General features: G+C 32.6%; 4 protein-coding genes across 9 annotated transcripts; 1 reads left to right on the top strand and 3 right to left on the bottom strand.

The window, feature by feature from the left end:
• The first annotated feature begins 835 nt into the window (after positions 1 to 835).
• On the top strand, positions 836 to 5165 carry LOC140979777 (dolichol-phosphate mannosyltransferase subunit 1). Of its 3 annotated transcripts, none has more exons than XM_073445341.1 (9): positions 836 to 955; positions 1047 to 1184; positions 2792 to 2891; positions 2993 to 3026; positions 3112 to 3188; positions 3945 to 3970; positions 4044 to 4208; positions 4291 to 4405; positions 4978 to 5165. In XM_073445341.1, exons 2-9 carry the CDS (start codon positions 1084 to 1086, stop codon positions 5080 to 5082), a joined length of 723 nt encoding a protein of 240 aa, XP_073301442.1. In that variant the 5' UTR covers positions 836 to 955; positions 1047 to 1083; the 3' UTR covers positions 5083 to 5165. The 3 variants fall into 3 exon arrangements, with proteins under 3 accessions (XP_073301442.1, XP_073301444.1, XP_073301445.1); XM_073445343.1 differs by having other exon boundaries at positions 880 to 955; positions 1068 to 1184; XM_073445344.1 differs by having other exon boundaries at positions 909 to 955; positions 1075 to 1184.
• Positions 5062 to 8632, bottom strand: LOC140979775 (protein DETOXIFICATION 16-like). 4 transcript variants are annotated; one of them, XM_073445338.1, is made up of 8 exons: positions 8194 to 8632; positions 7266 to 7377; positions 6833 to 7181; positions 6608 to 6694; positions 6460 to 6516; positions 5832 to 6070; positions 5551 to 5669; positions 5062 to 5285 (listed from the first exon to the last, which is right to left on the bottom strand). In XM_073445338.1, exons 1-8 carry the CDS (start codon positions 8467 to 8469, stop codon positions 5187 to 5189), a joined length of 1338 nt encoding a protein of 445 aa, XP_073301439.1. In that variant the 5' UTR covers positions 8470 to 8632; the 3' UTR covers positions 5062 to 5186. The 4 variants fall into 4 exon arrangements, with proteins under 4 accessions (XP_073301439.1, XP_073301438.1, XP_073301440.1 ...); XM_073445337.1 differs by having other exon boundaries at positions 6833 to 7377; positions 8194 to 8620; XM_073445339.1 differs by having other exon boundaries at positions 6833 to 7373; positions 8194 to 8323.
• Positions 8633 to 9244: 612 nt separating this feature from the next.
• Positions 9245 to 10241, bottom strand: LOC140979484 (protein DETOXIFICATION 10). Its single transcript, XM_073444889.1, has 3 exons — positions 10123 to 10241; positions 9776 to 9981; positions 9245 to 9573 (listed from the first exon to the last, which is right to left on the bottom strand). Exons 1-3 carry the CDS (start codon positions 10178 to 10180, stop codon positions 9511 to 9513), a joined length of 327 nt encoding a protein of 108 aa, XP_073300990.1. The 5' UTR covers positions 10181 to 10241; the 3' UTR covers positions 9245 to 9510.
• A 2402-nt stretch (positions 10242 to 12643) lies between these two features.
• On the bottom strand, positions 12644 to 17259 carry LOC140979774 (protein DETOXIFICATION 14-like). The gene is made up of 7 exons (XM_073445336.1): positions 16860 to 17259; positions 14493 to 15037; positions 14298 to 14384; positions 13810 to 13866; positions 13472 to 13710; positions 13125 to 13330; positions 12644 to 12922 (listed from the first exon to the last, which is right to left on the bottom strand). The coding sequence occupies exons 1-7, from the start codon at positions 17115 to 17117 to the stop codon at positions 12860 to 12862; spliced, it is 1455 nt and encodes a 484-aa protein (XP_073301437.1). The 5' UTR covers positions 17118 to 17259; the 3' UTR covers positions 12644 to 12859.
• Between the last annotated feature and the right edge of the window lie 1827 nt (positions 17260 to 19086).

Raw genomic sequence — 19086 nt, 5'->3', positions numbered from 1 at the left:
AGTTCTTGTCGCTTCAGACTCACTAACAACTAATTTATCAATTTTTATTAGTACATTTTCAAATATAGTTGTACAAAATAATTTATTTATTTTATGTTAAATTTGTTATAAAATAAAATACTCTTTCATTTTAAAAATACAAAACGAAACGTTATTATTTAAACTTACAAAATGTGCTACATTGAAATATCAATTAAATTTTTATTTTTACTTTCACTAAAAAAAAAAAGCATTCATAATTGGTACGATTATAAATCATATTATAAAATAAAAATATATATGAATGAATATATTAATTCAGAAATTTAAAATGTCTATTCGGATAAAAACTCGTGTCACAAGTGACTACACATCTCCAATATTTTTAAATAATATTGAAATTTCTTTTTTTTTAATATAATAATATTGAAATTTTACATTAATTAAACTCAATTAATAAAAAAAGTTGAGTTTTGTGTTATTAAAATCAAGTTATAGTAGCACAATAACATATTTGAGTTAAAATTATGTGTTTTTACAACCAAAATTATGTCTTTTAAACGTGTAAGTTTTTCATAAAATTCTTATGATATCGTCTTACAGATCAAATTTTGCAAGACTAATCTTTAACCTGATCTGATCCATGAAAAAATTATTATTTATATAAAAATATTGTTTTTTATTATAAAATAGATCAGCTATATCTGTTTCATAAATATATATACAAAAAATCGTCTAGACATGTATTTGAAAATAACTATTTATCAGTAAAATATGCTGCTAAACATATTTAATTATTTTTTAAAAATATTATATAATATGGATCTGTTATGTACAACATTAGAGGAAGTAATTAAATATTGTCAATAATATAACTGATCAAATAATATTTCATATAATTGTGGAACGGTTAAATATAAATTAGGGCTAAGTGGACTTACGATCTTTCAAACTGTCGCAGTATCCAAAAATCTAGGTTTGGATCCGATAAATTTTAATAAAATTCCTAAATTTTCTGCTTTCTTGTTAATTTTGTAATTAAATTAAGGATTTTGATGCGTTTCCAGGGTTTTAATGGGACGGATCAGAAATTAGGTCGTGAAAATGGAGGAAATGGAGAAGAACAAGTACAGTATAATTGTTCCGACTTACAATGAACGCCTCAACATCGCACTCATCGTTTACCTCATCTTCAAGCATCTTCCGTAAGTACTTTCTGTCGAATTCTTCTCTTTTCTCTGCTCGATGAGGGTTTTTTTTCTATGGGTTTTTTTCCTTATAAAAATGCAAACAAAAAATTACGTTACACATTAATTTTGGCAATTTGATCGCAATTGGAAGGTGTCCATAAGGTTAGTATTTTTGGAATTTTTTTTTGCTGATTTATTAATGTTCGTCTTTCGGAGTGCTGAGGTTGCAATCGGGTTTTCATTTTTAATGTCTGTGGTAATCAATGCTCGGAAAAACGTGAATGTCGTCGTCTCTACAATTGATGTCGATATGCCTGATTGGCATTTGGCAGCTCTAATTTTTGGATCTCAAGCATTGATTGTGGAGACTTTTGCATCAAGGATGCTGTAGCAGAACTCGATACCAGTATTTGGTTCCAATTTTAAGCTCACTTTGGATATAGATGGTTGTAGGTTTCCTTTAATTTACCGATGTTATAGACATCTGATATTCAAACTTCCATGCGCAGGAAATGAATACAACAAGGCTCCTTTATTTTTAATTTTAATGATCAAATTATTAAGTTGATAAAATAATTAATTGCCACCACCTTGACATGCAGCATAATTGCATGTTAGATACATATACACATCCGAATGATGCTCCAAGTATCACTTTTTAATATTATCTGGAACTGTGGTGCCTACTCTAAGTTGGATCTCCACTAATTGGCAATCACAAAGTGATATTCAGCGTAATCATGTTGCTTTGTGCATATTCAAAGTTATTTCTGTCGTGTGTGTTTTTATTTTATGAGCAATACAAGGGAAATTGCATATGTTGATTGTTTAAAAGCACCTAAAAATCAATGAATGCTAATTGTCAAGGACATAAGCCCATAAATTTTATTCAAATTTTTTAGTATTCTCCTTTGTTTTCTTTCTTTCTCTCTTTTCTGTTCTTATGGTTCCAAATAGATTATCTCTGTATTCTTTTTCTTTACGTTTTGTGGTATCTGCTACAGTTACCAACGAGTGTAGACTTTTGTTGGACTAGAAAAAAAGGTTGATTCTGGTGAGCTAATATGTAAAATTACTGGCCGTGCAATATTTAATTAGCAACAGCACTTTTATCCAGGCAATATAAACTATGAGAAATGAAGAGTGAAATCTTCGAGTTAGTTACCAATTACTGTGTGGCTCTTCATCAAGTCTAATTCATTCTCTTGCCGCCAAGACATGATTTAAAAATTCATAGAATACAGCAAAGATGATAAAATTTAAGTGGTATCATAACACTTTTAATTAAATTGGAGCTTATTCTATTGTTATGCAGATGCACTATATGTGATGATAGCCAACTGCTTATCACTTCATATGTTTTTCATGGTTACTTGACATTGATCTGGTAGCTTTAATATTTAATTAATAATTGGGTTTCACCAATAGAATTTGCAATTGTGATCTTGAAATTTGTCACTCTATTCCTTCTATGCCCTTGCCCATTTCTTCGACATGAAATAGAAGAATCCTAGGTCCTTAATCTACTTAGAAGTTTTCATTTCATATTCAACATTTTTTTTAATCTTCCTTCCTCAAATTGACTTTGTCAGTGTTGTGACTCTTTTGTGCTTCCCGATCAGGAATGTTAATTTTGAAATAATCATAGTGGATGATGGGAGTCCGGATGGAACTCAGGAGATTATCAAACAGTTGCAACAAGTGTATGGGGAAGATCGCATTGTAAGTTTTGAGAAATCAGGTCTCCATCTTTGCAGTTATTGATTTATCATGATTGTAGCTTAATAGCTTTACATTACACTCATGGAGCTCTGGTACTGCAGTTATTGAGACCTAGACCTAGGAAGCTTGGCTTGGGTATGTTTTGGCTTCTTCTATGTTTAGAATTTCCATGAAGTTTACCTCTGGAAGTTGTGGCCTAGACCTTGACAATTTTTTTCAGGGACTGCTTATGTCCATGGGCTGAAGTATGCCTCGGGAAATTTTGTAGTGATAATGGATGCTGATTTGTCTCACCATGTAAGTTTACCCTTATAAAATAGCAATAATTGTAAAAATAATAGATTGGGATTTTTTATATCATTTGACCTTATGATATGCTCCTCCGTCGCAATTTTATAGATCACCTTTCCTTTTTCGTTTGTCCTAAATATATAGGCATGTTCTATGTTTAGCGATATTTTTCTATTCTTCTCCTTATATACCCTTGTTTAATTTGGGGTGTTGTAATTAACCAACTATTAGAAAGATAACAAACCATTAATATAAACACTCATTAAATAAGGGTAAAATTAAAAAGTTGTTTGTTAATTGCAATGAATTTCTTGATATGTGTGGGGAAAAAAGGCTATATAATTGGGACAGAGGTAATAGCATGATTTGGTGTGCCATAAACGTATGTTTCTACACACACGCAAAGTGATAACATATTTTATTGATGTGTTCTGCTGATTGACATGAGAAGAAAATTTTTTTCGCAAGATATTCATACTTCAAGATTCAGAGCCTTGATATATTGTCTGATAATGTGAAGAATAAACATAAAAGGGAAAAGAATAAGTTTTTTGGAAAGGAAAGTTAATCTACCTGAGGTCTAGTCAGATGAGTAGGCAAATGTCATTGGGATATTGCCTGTTTTAATTCAACTTAGGGCAGCTTTTGTTTAGTTTTATTTTGGAATGGATTTACAGCAATGCATTTTGTTTCAAATACTTTTTGATGTATGTAATCTTAGTGTCTTACTGAGATTTGTTTTCTTTTGACGCTCTTCACCAGCCGAAATACCTTCCAAGCTTCATTAAGTAAGCAAATTTAAGCAAATTCACAGATTCTTGCAGTCCTGGTAGCATCCTTTCTCAGAACCTTTTTGTTCAGGAAACAGATGGAGACAGATGCAAGCATCGTCACTGGAACTCGATATGTTAAAGATGGAGGGGTGCATGGATGGAATCTAATGCGTAAATTAACAAGCAGAGGAGCCAACGTCCTTGCACAAACTTTTCTCTGGCCAGGCGTATCAGACTTAACTGGCTCTTTCCGGTACCTTACAATTATCTGAATAACAATCAATATCTTCCTTGCATATGCAACCACATATTTGATATTACCCTTTCTTGTGCAGACTCTACCGGAAATCTGTGCTTGAAGATGTTATAAGCTCCGTTGTGAGTAAGGGGTATGTTTTCCAGATGGAGATGATTGTTAGGGCTTCGAGAAAGGGTTACCAAATTGAAGAGGTAATTATCTTATGTAATTAATTAATTTATTCATATAGCTGGTTTATATAAATTATTTTATTCATGCATTTTTTTCACATGACCGTGAATTGGTGATATGCAATGATTTTAGGGCTAACACACTGATTTCTGAAACGAACTTGGGTTGAACACACTAGTTGAAATCTGGAAGTAGAAAAAAGAGGGGGGAAAGAAGAAGAGGAGGGTGCTTAACCCTGGCAAGATTAGTCAAAGTCGTAGGGCAGTGTCAATTCTTGGTAAGGATTTCATAGAGAGGGAATTAACTCTAGCTAGGGATCAGAAGATTCACAACACAATGTTAAATCTTGGCAATTATTGAATCTATGAAAACAGTAAGGACTTTTGAGTTGGCAATGGATTGTACAGTAAAACTTAAATGATTTAAAATGTCTAATTGCCATTTCAGAAATTAGAATGATTGCAAACAAGAATTCCCCATGTTGACTGAATTACATCGATTATTCTAGTTGTCGAGCGTCTAAACCTTTAAATATCAAGGCTTTTTATGTTTAATAACTTGGTTCCGTCATGTTCCTTTGATGTTTCTCCAGGTTCCTATCACTTTTGTTGATAGAGTCTATGGAAGCTCGAAGCTGGGGGGATCAGAAATTGTAGAGTATTTGAAGGGACTTCTTTACCTTCTGGTGACAACATGAAATAAAGTAGAATACTCACTTTTATACTTTCAATAACTCATACAGAAGCTTTAGCAAATTTATAAATTTTTGCTTTGAATTTATATGAATGTATTCCGATCATATCAGGAATTTCTCACATTTTCCCAATCAGTGCTAAGGTTTACAATAACAAGTATCAAAGCTTGAACAGCAAGTCCGCAGATAATCCCCATCCAAAGTCCCTGATATATATAAAGTTCCGTTCAATGTTTCATTATAAACGATATATACCCCCTTTGGCTCTGTCCCTGTGCAAAATCGAACTTCCACACACGCAGATTGCAGAAATCTTGGTGCCACTCGTGATTTAAAGTATTTTGAAAATACATTTCTTAGGTAAAAAATTAAGAGATTGTAGTTGAAGATTTTTTTCAAGTATAGACAATGCACGTTTCTTGCTGTGTATCAACCCCTGCAGAAGCTCAACAAATAGAGATTGAAACTTACTATGCCTCCAATGTGAAAGATGAACGCGAAGAGCACAGCACAAGGTATCCCAACAACATAATAAGCTCCGAGATTTATGAACGCGCATAAATTCTGCCATCCACATCCTCTAGCAGCTCCTGAATTCAGTTGTATGTATCAATTAATCGATTTTCAAGATTATAGTATCACAACCATAGAAGATTTGATAAGAGGGAAGATGGAAATTGTTCGAAAAATATTGAAAGGCCTAGGCTTAAAGTTTCAAAGAAAATCTGCATAACTATCATTGGAATTTTTACCTGATAGCACACATTGAAAACCATCTATGAAATTTGACAAAGCCAAAATTGGCATGATTCTTGCAACATATGCGATCACTTCTGTTTCATTGCTGTATAGCTTTCCCCAAACATCTCTCACCAAAATTGTAATCATTCCAACAATGACACCCTCTGAAGTGGCAATCAATGCAGCGACGCAAACTGCAAGTCGTGCACGTTGTGGCTGCTTGGCGCCAAATTCATTAGAAACTCTTGTGCTAAGATTCATAATCATCACATGCAAAAACAGAGTCACATTAAGAGATATGACATGGGAAACAAAAAGCCAAATTGTAACTTTTCTTCAGAAAGCAACATTTTCACAATGTCGCCCTGTTCAGAACCACCCTCGCTACACATTAGAGTCAATGGTACTCTCAAGATTTGCCTTAATATCTTCTCATGCTCCCCAGCCAATGAGCGAGTTGGAATGAATTTTTTTTAAAAAAAATAAACATCAAGTGCATATGGCAATTTAGCTAACTTTATCACGGATAAAAACTAAATACCTGATTAGCTAAACTTATAAATTGATCACATTTTCGTGTTCACTTTGGATCTTAGAATCTTGAGAAGTTAAGAAGTTGTACAGTACAGTGTAACTGACCTCACGGCACCACCAAGGCCAACCGAGATTGTATAAACCATCCAGCATGTATTAAGGCTATGGAAATAAACTCAACGATATGAATCAGTAATTGCACATAAATTGTTGTTCCAGTTATAAACTAGAAAATCAAATGAAAATTGCAAACCTTATAGATAATACAGATGTCTCTAATTTCGGATTTGGGAGTAAACCTGATAAAAGAACAACCATCTCAAATGACCAATACTCAAGGCTGCAAGTTCAAACAATGATTAGAAACATACATATAGTTAGAGAAGAAAGAAAGAAAACATCAGCAAATAAATACAGTTGCAGATATTTAGTCAGTGTGCACATATAGCACTAGTGAGAGGGAAAAACAGCTATATACCATATCATTATAGCCGAAGGAATGGAAAGCCTTAAAAAACCGAGAAGATCGTGGATGGCTTCTGCAGAAAAACCTGTGAAACTTTTCGAGAAAGATTTAGAGAACTTGATATACAAGGCCAACAAAAGAACATTTACCCAATACGATATGGCGTTTGCTAAAGCAGCCCCTTTACTTCCAAGCTCGACTTTGAACAAGAGAACCCAACACATTAAGATATGAAACAATAACGTTAGTCCAGAGCTTATCATCATGGGAACCACAATGTTTTGCGTCTGCAGAAAACGCATGAGACATTGGAGGACACCATAGGCAAAGAGGCCCGGGATCATCCAACGAATGAACTCTCCTGCCCCAGATGAAATTTCCTTATCTTGGCCAAGAGTTGCAAGAATCAAGCCAGTGTTGAACCAGATAAGTGATAGGGCAATACTTAAGGTTAAGAGGATCAAGATTGCTCTCTGCGTGTAAATGCCTAGCATGTGATACTGTTTGGCTCCATAGGCTTGTCCACACAGTGTTTCCAAAGCACTTGCCATTCCTAGCTTCAGAATTTGTGAAATGTGTATTGTGTTAGTGGTATAGTATAGAATGTAGTACAAAGCATCTATCGCCTAGTCATAGGTGAAGATATGACGCTTAGGCTTTTATATGATATACAAATTTGAATTGTTGTAATGCTGATAAGTCGTATCTTTTAGAACAAATATAGTTTTATGCAGCTCTTACAAAATGAGTGCATCCTTTTTTTCCAAACAATCCAGCATAAAACTTTTCTCAAGTCAATAACGCTTGGTGCCCCTTTTTTTTGCATAAGTATGTTCTTTGAAAGCGGATGTGTTACTTATCTTGAGTCAGAAAAGAATAGAGACATTTGTTAAAGAACTATAAATTGATACCAACTAATCCCAATGACCATGAATTGACATATAAAGCAGACTCATCAAGGGATTCTAAGTAAATAAAAAGCCAAATCCAGTGACAGATAACCAACCAAAAATAAATAAGGAGTAATAGTTAAAGCCACCAGCCAAAATTGCTAACTAGTTATATTAAGCATGAAGGGCCCTAAATATGGTATGTTTTTACATTGGTTTCCAAAGCACTAAATTAAATCTGCATTTTTGTTTGCAGGAAAAGATAATTGGACCATTCTCAATAGTGTGATCATAACAGGTGTCTGTACCGTAGACCATATGGCAACAATGTAACTCATCTTTGAAGTGGATTAATGCAAAAAGCACATTTTTTTCTTCAACTTTGGCTCGTTAACTCAAGAATTTCAAGAAGATACTACTTATATTGTACAAAACAAAATTATAATTTTAGAATTTACCAGAAGATAGACACAATACACGTACCAACACACTGTATCCACTGACAGAGGCAAAAGAAGTGGCCATTGAAGCACTGGACAGTGGCAGTTCACCAAGGTGTCCCACAAACATCACTGAAATCACTTGCAAACAATACTGCAATATGTTCGCTGCTATTAGAGGAGCAGCCAATCCCAGTTGCTTCTTTCCTTCAACAACAAATTCACTAACATTAATGGCCTCTCTCTGGACTCCATGAGTAGTACTTGTGATTTCTTCGTTTGAAACAAGTAAAGGGTTTGATTCTTCTTCACCCATCATTTTAATTTTCTTGGTCTGGTTTTTAGCTAGTTTTAATCCTTTGCTTGATAAAGAATAATGTGAGGAGAAAAGGGATCAAAATTCATCTTACCAAAGAATGTAATAATATTATATTTGTTTAATCATCAGTGATATGCATTATTCAATCATATTTGTTTGATCATCAATGATATGCATTATTCAATTAGAAAGTATCTATCAAGGTTAGCTTGTAGAAGGCATCTGCCAGCGACAGTGGATCAAGTAATTCAAGAAAGTGGCTCCCACTAATGCAGAAGTACTTATCAATTTGAAATATTCTGTTCGGAGGAAGATCGTCACTGAGTTTCCTGCATTGCAATAAGATTATAAAACATTGCATATTGAAATCATGCAAAGGTGTGTTGGGATTAGAAAATTTGATGTATCTTAGTTTCAAATCCCTACTTCAAATTTATTTAGTTTGTTTTAATGATTTTTGAATTCATGGACTTGGCGTAGGTTGCAATTAGAGATGTTACCAGACCAAGATTAGACTGATTCCAGAATATATGAAAACCATCAATCTATAAAATACCATATTTCTATTTTCTAAAAGAAATAAATATATCAGATTGAATTTTGTAACTCAATCCAAAACCCAAGCCCTAATTGGTCCGGATCGGAACGAATTGAAATCAAATCCTTTCTTTTAATCATTGTGTACCAAAAAATTATTTATGATATAGCATACTAAATGTTACATATATTCTTGGACCGCATCCAACCAGACCAAATTAAAATAGTTCCAAGTCGGTTTTCAAGCGACCCAAACAGATCTAACATTGATGTCAAATTTGAACAATCCGAAATCGAGTTGACTGGTTCCGGAATGAAGCCGAGTGTATCAGACCGGTTCCGGATTGATCCAAGGTACAATAAGCATCTCTAGTTTGCAATACACAAAAATTAGCATAAAATAAAAATCTGAGATGTCAAAAATTGGAATGATATCGAGAGTTTGGATGTTGTATGACACTGTCACACAACGTCAATTCTTATTGAGCTACAACCAATGAATTTTCAAGCAAGCCTATCATCAAATGAATGCTTCTCCTCAAACAACCTCTCCCTGGCCATAGCTGCCTGCAGTGAAATCCATTAGAAATTAATACACTTTCATGAAATTAGAGAAAAAAATAATGAAAGCAACTCTATTTGGCTCCTCAAGGGATGCTGAAAACAACTTAAAAGGGAAAAAATTTCAAATTTACCAAGTGCATTGAATGACCTCCCTTGACCATCTAAATCCTAGAACAAGAAAAAAACACAAAAAAATTAAGATAACCTGTTTTTCCCAGTTTGTAAAACTCGTTATCACGACAAGCAAGATCGTCTGCAATGTAGCACCACAAAGTACACCAATCCATAGACCTTTTCCTCTCAAATTTAACCAGAACCCCAATGAAGCTGCTATCGGAATGCCAAAAGCGTAAAACGCTGCAAGATTGACGTAAGCTCCTATATGCTGCCATCCACAGCCTCTAGCAACTCCTGGCGATAAAAAAATAAGTCAAAATTAAGTATTGTAAGACCAAGAGCATATGCCAAGTAGAAAGTCCCAACAAATATGTAATGATAGAGCTCTGCATTTTTTAAACAGAGACGAATTAGGAGAAAGAAAGAAAGAATAACCTGAAAGGGTCCCTTGGATACTGTCGATTATAACTGATAAACAAACAAGAGGAGCCATATTTGTTACATAACCCACGACTTCTTTCTCGTTACTGAAAACGTAGCCAAAAACGTTCCTGCTAGCANTATTGTAAAATAAGTGTCACAGTGATAGTAAGACAATGGTTCTGATTATGGATCATATTAATAAATATTTTTATATTTAGACAGAATATTGTAACATTATATACTTATTTTCATATAAACAACAAGGCACATCATAGAATATCAGAAAAATCAATGACCGTTTACAATACTAACCAAAATGAATAAAAAAATCATCACACAAACAACCTCAATAAGAAAAAAATGATAACTCAAAGTTTAAAAATAATTTATTTACCATAATAACAAAGAAATTGAAATATATACGAGCAACAAAAAGCATAAACCACTCTCAAATTAAAATATTAACTCATATTATTCACAATTTGTATAAATTTTCCAATATTTTTTTCAAATAAAGAGATGACGTCTTATTAACGTCATTGTTTAATAAATAATCTATTTATTTTTTAAAAAAATACACAAAAGAAATATGGTGTCTTAAAATCATCATGAAAAAAATCCTTTAATAAAATCATTAAGAAAAATAGCCGTAAAAATATAATATGAAGTCACATATTTTTTCTTAAATTAAAGAAAAATATTAGACCGTTGACAAAATATATATGGTAATAACAAAGCATATGTTAACTTGATATAATTTAAATTTTATAATAATGCATACTCATTGAATTAGAACAAAATCGCATGCCAAAAATCTATTGGATGTTATCTTTTTTTAACAATTTATCTATGTTTGTCGTCCACCAAAGAGGTCCTAGATCCGTCGATTTTTTTTTAATCCACCTATTATTTTCACAGTAAGTCATACTACAAAAATAATATAAACAAGCATATAAAAACTCGAATTCAAATACCCTCTATCAATATAAATAAAAAATTTTGAATAAAAAATATAATAATTTCGTAAAAAATTTGAATATTGAATTATTGGCAGAAGTCTGGAAATACATTTGTCCCAATAAATAAAAAATATTATCTCTTAATATTCTGAGACATAAGGTAAAAACGAAAAAACCTTTCAGCATTTTTAATATTTTCTAGGTCACTTCAAACTAATTAATCTAAGCAAACAGAAAACATGCAATATGTGTTTTAGAATTAACAAAATATCTCAATAAAAAAAATTGAAAAAAACCAATTTTGTGGGATATGTGGTCTTTTTTTCTATTTTCTTTCGGTAAACAAACAAATCACATAAGCTATCCAAACACAATATGATCAATACAAATGACATATAACAATAAACATGTTAACGCTAGGTTAAAAAAAAACTCTTCTCGTTGCAATAACACAAAATGATCAAATTGAGCATATTATTTAGCTATATTTATTTAGCAGCACATATAAAAATTTGACTGAATAGCTTAAAAATAGTGTTTGAAATCACTAACATACAAACATTTCTCTCAATCACGTATCTATTGACACATAAAGAGCCTTAAAATATCTCTATTCTAAATGGGAGAAAGAAGTTTTGTATGACCTTAATATTTATTAATAATTTATTTTTATTCCAATCCGACTCATCTCCCTTCGTCTTCCCATTATCACTTATCATTAATATGGTAGAGATTTTTCATGAATTTGACGGCAATGTATAAATTTAAGTAATTAAAATTATATTTAAAAGTAAATTAAAATAATAATTAGTTTGATTGAGTTAAGTACACTATTAATGATCCTATTAAACTAATATAAAAAATGACTTAAATAACATCATGAACATGATAAATTGTAGAACAAAAAAATGGTAAAATAGTAAGCTCACAAATAAAAGTCGTATATTGAATAGATTAATATAATATATTATTTAGTAATATTTATTTAGCATTATATATCGAAAATTGATTAAATAACTTAAATGTTTGCATTGAAATCACTTACATACAAACATATTTTCTCAATCATATATCTCTGTCGATACATAAGTAGTATAAAAATATCTCTATTCTAAATGGGAAACATATGTTTTATATGACCTTAATATTTATTAATAATTTAATTTTATTCAATCTCACTCATCTCCATTCGTCTTCCCATTATTGAAAAATAAAAGATAGTGAGAATTATTCTCTCATATCATCTTTGTATGTTCCACACGTGCGTTGCACGTGCATATCTTCTAGTTCTAGTCTATAAAATACCATATTTCTATTTTCTAAAAGAAATAAATATATCAGATTGAATTTTGTAACTCAATCCAAAACCCAAGCCCTAATTGGTCCGGATCGGAACGAATTGAAATCAAATCCTTTCTTTTAATCATTGTGTACCAAAAAATTATTTATGATATAGCATACTAAATGTTACATATATTCTTGGACCGCATCCAACCAGACCAAATTAAAATAGTTCCAAGTCGGTTTTCAAGCGACCCAAACAGATCTAACATTGATGTCAAATTTGAACAATCCGAAATCGAGTTGCCTGGTTCCGGAATGAAGCCGAGTGTATCAGACCGGTTCCGGATTGATCCAAGGTACAATAAGCATCTCTAGTTTGCAATACACAAAAATTAGCATAAAATAAAAATCTGAGATGTCAAAAATTGGAATGATATCGAGAGTTTGGATGTTGTATGACACTGTCACACAACGTCAATTCTTATTGAGCTACAACCAATGAATTTTCAAGCAAGCCTATCATCAAATGAATGCTTCTCCTCAAACAACCTCTCCCTGGCCATAGCTGCCTGCAGTGAAATCCATTAGAAATTAATACACTTTCATGAAATTAGAGAAAAAAATAATGAAAGCAACTCTATTTGGCTCCTCAAGGGATGCTGAAAACAACTTAAAAGGGAAAAAATTTCAAATTTACCAAGTGCATTGAATGACCTCCCTTGACCATCTAAATCCTAGAACAAGAAAAAAACACAAAAAAATTAAGATAACCTGTTTTTCCCAGTTTGTAAAACTCGTTATCACGACAAGCAAGATCGTCTGCAATGTAGCACCACAAAGTACACCAATCCATAGACCTTTTCCTCTCAAATTTAACCAGAACCCCAATGAAGCTGCTATCGGAATGCCAAAAGCGTAAAACGCTGCAAGATTGACGTAAGCTCCTATATGCTGCCATCCACAGCCTCTAGCAACTCCTGGCGATAAAAAAATAAGTCAAAATTAAGTATTGTAAGACCAAGAGCATATGCCAAGTAGAAAGTCCCAACAAATATGTAATGATAGAGCTCTGCATTTTTTAAACAGAGACGAATTAGGAGAAAGAAAGAAAGAATAACCTGAAAGGGTCCCTTGGATACTGTCGATTATAACTGATAAACAAACAAGAGGAGCCATATTTGTTACATAACCCACGACTTCTTTCTCGTTACTGAAAACGTAGCCAAAAACGTTCCTGCTAGCAAAGAGGCTTGCGCTTACAATTATTGCCTCCGTGGCTGCAAGAATCATTAGAGCAATAACAGATACACGTGCCCCCTGAGGATTTCCAGCTCCTAGCTCATTTGAAATTCGTGTGCTGAACAATCAAATTCGTATGAAAATTTGAATTAGTTAGAGAGACTGCATACATCTAAGCGCAATCATACAACACAGAACCAAGCTATGCGTATACAACCTTGCACCTGAAGCCAATCCATATGGTATAGCGTAAAGTGTGGCAATGGTGTTCAGGCTGTTCACAAGACATTACAGAATCAATACTAACAAGATTGTAGTCGAGCAATAGCATATTAACTACTAGTCTAATGTGTATTTGAATATTACATATTATATGCTACGTGATATAATTTCCTTGGCAAATATAAATTTAATAACAATATTCAATGGTATGCTTCACTTTGATAAGGTGCAAAAATTGACTTGAGCCTTGAGCCTAGGCTCCAGGCACATGTGCGCTTCACGCTTTAATAAATATAGTTATAACATAATTTCCCATATGGTGCCCCCATTCAATAAGATGTGTGCTTTGGTTTTGCCTTCCAACCAGGCCTTATGATATCTATGTACCTTAGAACGTCTAGCACTTATAATAGTTATGATCTAGTATATTTCGTAAAATATATTTAGAAAAATTTTTATGCAAAAAGCTCGTGTACAACCTACCATACAGACAACACTGAGGTTTCAAGCTGAGGATTTGGTAAAATCCCGGAGAGCAAGATCAGCAGCTCAAACGACCACCATTCAAGACTACAATCATACAAAAATTCAAATTAATCAAAACATTAGAACATTTAAAATGTAAAAAAAGAAAAAAGAAAAAAGCTCCGTTCTCAAGTGCATAGAGAAAGAAATTACCAAACCATTACGGCAGAAGGAATCGCAAAGCGAAAAAAATCTTTCACGCCATCAAATATCTTCATTGAAATCTGTGCACGAGTTTTCGCACAGACAGAAGAGTACTTCATGTATAAACCGAGGATACTCACGTTCAACCACTCTGAAATATCCATAGCAACTGCAGCACCAAGATTCTTTAATCCAGACTTATAAACTAAAGCCCAACATAGAGGTATATGGAAACAGAGAGTAATGCATGAGCTTATTAGCATAGGAAATATCAAACTTTGCATCTGATAATACCGAACCATCGGTTGAAGAGTTGCATAGCCAAAGAGAGCGGGAATAAGCCACGTAATAAATTTTCCAGCTTCGTGTGAAATTTGAGGATCTTGACCAAAGAATATGAGTACATTTCCCATGTATATCCACAAAATAGAAAGGGGAATACAAACAACGATGAGGGAACAGATAGCGGTGTAAGTTTGAGTTCCAAGTTTTTCGTATTGCTGAGCACCAAAAGCTTGCCCGCCTAGCGTTTCCAGGGCGCAGGCCATGCCTAACTGTTTCACAGAGCTTAGAGTTGGTTAGAGGAAATATTAATAAATCACTGCAATGGTATGCTAATTAACAATTCTGTAGCAAAATAATTTGTACCATTTTTTCTCCTCAGCCATTAAGTTGAGTTAAAAAGTTGAGCGCAGCCAAAAGGAATAAGCAACTTACTGCCTCCAAGAAAATTTTTCAAATAAGTTTCCAATTATCATTTCAATGTTTTGAGCCACTATTGAATCGTGACTATCCTTGCACTACATAAACACTACTCCTAAGTGTACAAATGAATAATAACTGATTTTATCACGAGATGTAACACTAGTAAATGAGTGTTACATAAAATAAAGACTGAGTGGACTCACGATTTTGCAAATTCTCAGAACCTTCCCTATTATCTTGATTGGAAGAGGGGGTAGAAAACTATGTATCATAAAAAATCAAATGATGAACACCAAACTGGCAGTAAATTACAGGTTCTTATGATTTATCATGGCAATGGGGGTTCAAGACTGCTTCTTGCAATGACAAAATTGTACAATGCGAGTTATAGACTTTCATTGTGTATGTCATTTTACAGGAAATTTTTATCTGACATAATAAACTTTGATTTAATGCCTGTGGATAGAACACTGGAATAACAAGTGACAAAAGATTCTCCTCAGACAATGTAGCTAGCAAAATACTTGCTTAAAGATACCAAGAAAATTTAATGTCCAACGGTGAAAAGAGATATCTATAATTTTCTGATTGCTCATAGATAGATATCAAATTATGTTTGCTTTACCTCTTTTAATTTAGATATTCACATCACAGAGCAACCTAAAACCATAGACTAACAAATAAGAACTACATTTCTACAAAATATTAAAACTACCAAATTGACTTGATGGGATAAGCTGGAGACTAAATGACCATAGCAGTTCCTTTGCCATGATTCTCTATAATCGAGCAAGTATCCTATCGCCAAGAATTAACATTGACGAAGTGGAAATTGTTGTGTCATACGGGCAAACTCACACAGACCCGACGGGTGATCACTTAGTAAGGCTACAAACAATGATTGTGGGTGGGTCAGCATGCTGTCAAATGATGCTCACCGCTGCAATCTTACCATGGTCAACATTTCGACATTAAAAAGCAAGAAAAGGTAAAAGAGAAAATCTGAACACATTTTGAATGCCAAAATCATGTTGGAATATAAACATGATTCAGGAATATCTCTTGGTATTTTTATTGTATGTATCTTACCTCAGTGGTACATGAGCATGTGAATTAATTAGGAACATGAATAACATAGGAAAATTCACGAATGAATCAAGTTAGGGAACATGTATGCGTTTAATAGTTATTACATGAATAAATTAGATTCATAATTCGTAATGCATATATAAGGCTAGCCATACTCTTCATCCAAATAAGGTGACTTTGAAATACCAAGAATTAAAGGATAAAGTGTTCTCTTGATATTCTCTCCTCTTCCTAAAGATTTTTTTTTTCGTATCCAAGATTTCCAACAACTCATAACAAAGTAAGTTCGATTTCAATTTCAACACGTACTGTTAAATTCTGTCCACCAAAGACGAAGGGCAGTGACTACGGAAAAACGACCAACATGGCAAGCATCTTGCTGTAACTCAGCATTTCAAGAAAATAATTCAGGAACCACAACATAGTGAGTGATAAATATCATTAAATCAGAGAAAACCATTGGACAGAGAAAAAATTCTTCGAATTTTACTCCTGATCCATAAAGTTGAAGTATACCATAACGATACAAGAACCCAGATAAGAAAACGAAAAACAATGCTAGATTGAAAGAGACAGGCATACCATTAAACTAAAACCAGTGACACCGGCAAGCGAGAAGGCGATAGCTGTGCTGGAAAGAGAGAGTTCCCCTAAATGGCCAGCCATCATAATCGACACAACTTGCAGCATATACTGTGACAGAGTCACCGCCACCATCGGCCCCGCCAAATAACCCAACTTCTTCATCTCCTCTATTATCACCCCACCAAAACTTGCATCACTTCTTGATCTTTCCCTCCTCTCTTCTTTTCCATCTAACAGCAACAAACCCTCCTCCATTTTTACAGATACTGAAGTTTGTGAAATCTCAGAGTGTGTTTTTTTTCCTGGTTTTCTTTGAATATTTCCTTTGTCGGGCGATCGAGAATATTCAGCTGTAGAGCTGGACTGACCAAGTAAAAAAACACTGGCCTGTGACGCTGGCGCTTGCGGTTTATATATAAACTTTAATTAATTCGTTTTGTGCCCTCAACTATGATAAATATCCCTGTAGTCCCTGAAATTATTAACTTTTGTCATATTGATTCTTTGTATCACCATTTAATATTATTATATATAATAATAATAATTAACCTCTAAACCATTTTATACTATTAATTAAATTATATAATTTTACTTCTAGATAATGTATCATGCCATTTATTCTCATCAATGTATTTTAGTTATAATCTTAATAAAATAAATAGTTTTTCATTTACATTTGTTTCATTCAAAATTTTATTGAATTTATAAAATTATGTTTAGATTGATTGATTTGGACATAGAGATTTGATTTGATGAGTGGATTTGAAGAATGGATTCGAAAATCATTACAATTTTGACCTTACAAAATGGGGTTGCATTTGGATCGATTAATTTGATTACACAAACATATCATTAATATTTCATTGTATTTATTATAAGTGTATGATATTACTTACACATAATTTATTAGCTTAAATTTTATTGAATTGAAGGATATTGTTGATAAAGATGTCTTTTTATCGTATCCATGACTTCAAATCATATAGTTACATTGGAATAGTAGTCGGTGTTTAATTTTATATGTGCATGACACGTCAGAAAAATGGCAAAAATAAAATATAAATGAATTTATCTAAAAAAAATTTATTCATTCTTTTGTATGTTGAATGAATTTATAAGATTTGTTACAAAGGAAGAAGGAAAAAAGAGGAAAGAAAACCCAAAATATCATTCCATTAATCATTATGGATCACGACATTAATTCAGTTATGGTTGTCCATTACTTTCATGGGGGTCAAAATGAGATTTAATTTGTCATAATAATGACAATGACAAACGAAATCTTTTCTAAAATTCGAGACTTAATTGTAATAAATATCTTTAATTGAAAAAATGATGATAGGATGTCAAACGGCTTAATCTTAACAAATTTTTTAAAAAAGAACATCTTTTGAATAGTAAAACTTTGGATGACTATATGATTTTATAAGAGTGGATCTCATGTGAGACCGTCTCACGGATCTTAATCTGTGAGACGGGTCAACCCTACCCATATTCATAATATAAAATAATACTATTAGCATGAAAAGTAATATTTTTTCATGGATGACCCAAATAAGAGATTCGTCTCACAAATACGACCCGGGAGACCGTCTCACACAAAATTTTACCATTTTATAATTATTATTTATTATATGATTTTTAAACCGTGGAAAGAACACTCAAATCCAAAACTGTCTAAATTTTCAAATTAATTTCTTGGTCAACAAGATAGAATAAAAATCTAGTCAAGTTTTTAGATGATTATCACAAGTGATTGCACTACATAATATACAAGCAGTAAATATATAAAGAGTAGGTCTCTTGTGAGACGATCTCACGAATCTTTATCTGTGAGACGGGTCAACCCTACCGATATTCACAATAAAAAATAATACTATTATCATAAAAAATAATATTTTTTTATGGATGACCCAAATAAGAGATCTGTCTCACAAATACGACCCGTGAGACCGTCACACACTCACACACAAGTTTTTGTCATATATAATAGTGTCTCTTCTCATGATATACGTCCATGCATATTAAAATTGTTTGGTGTTAAATAGTTTTTTTTAATTCGACATATTATATTAAAATTTAAAACTTTAAAATTGTTTTTTATAATAAATTTTTTTAATATCAGGATTGATATGATTATTTAATTTAAAAATTCAAAAATATAAATACAAATAAATAAAAAAAAATTATTAGGAAATGTAGATATAGATAAAGATACATATAT

This window comes from Primulina huaijiensis, chromosome 6 (genome assembly GCF_012295235.1).
Source record: "Primulina huaijiensis isolate GDHJ02 chromosome 6, ASM1229523v2, whole genome shotgun sequence".
NCBI lineage: Eukaryota > Viridiplantae > Streptophyta > Magnoliopsida > Lamiales > Gesneriaceae > Primulina > Primulina huaijiensis.
This window is presented reverse-complemented; position numbering and strand designations above follow the sequence as displayed.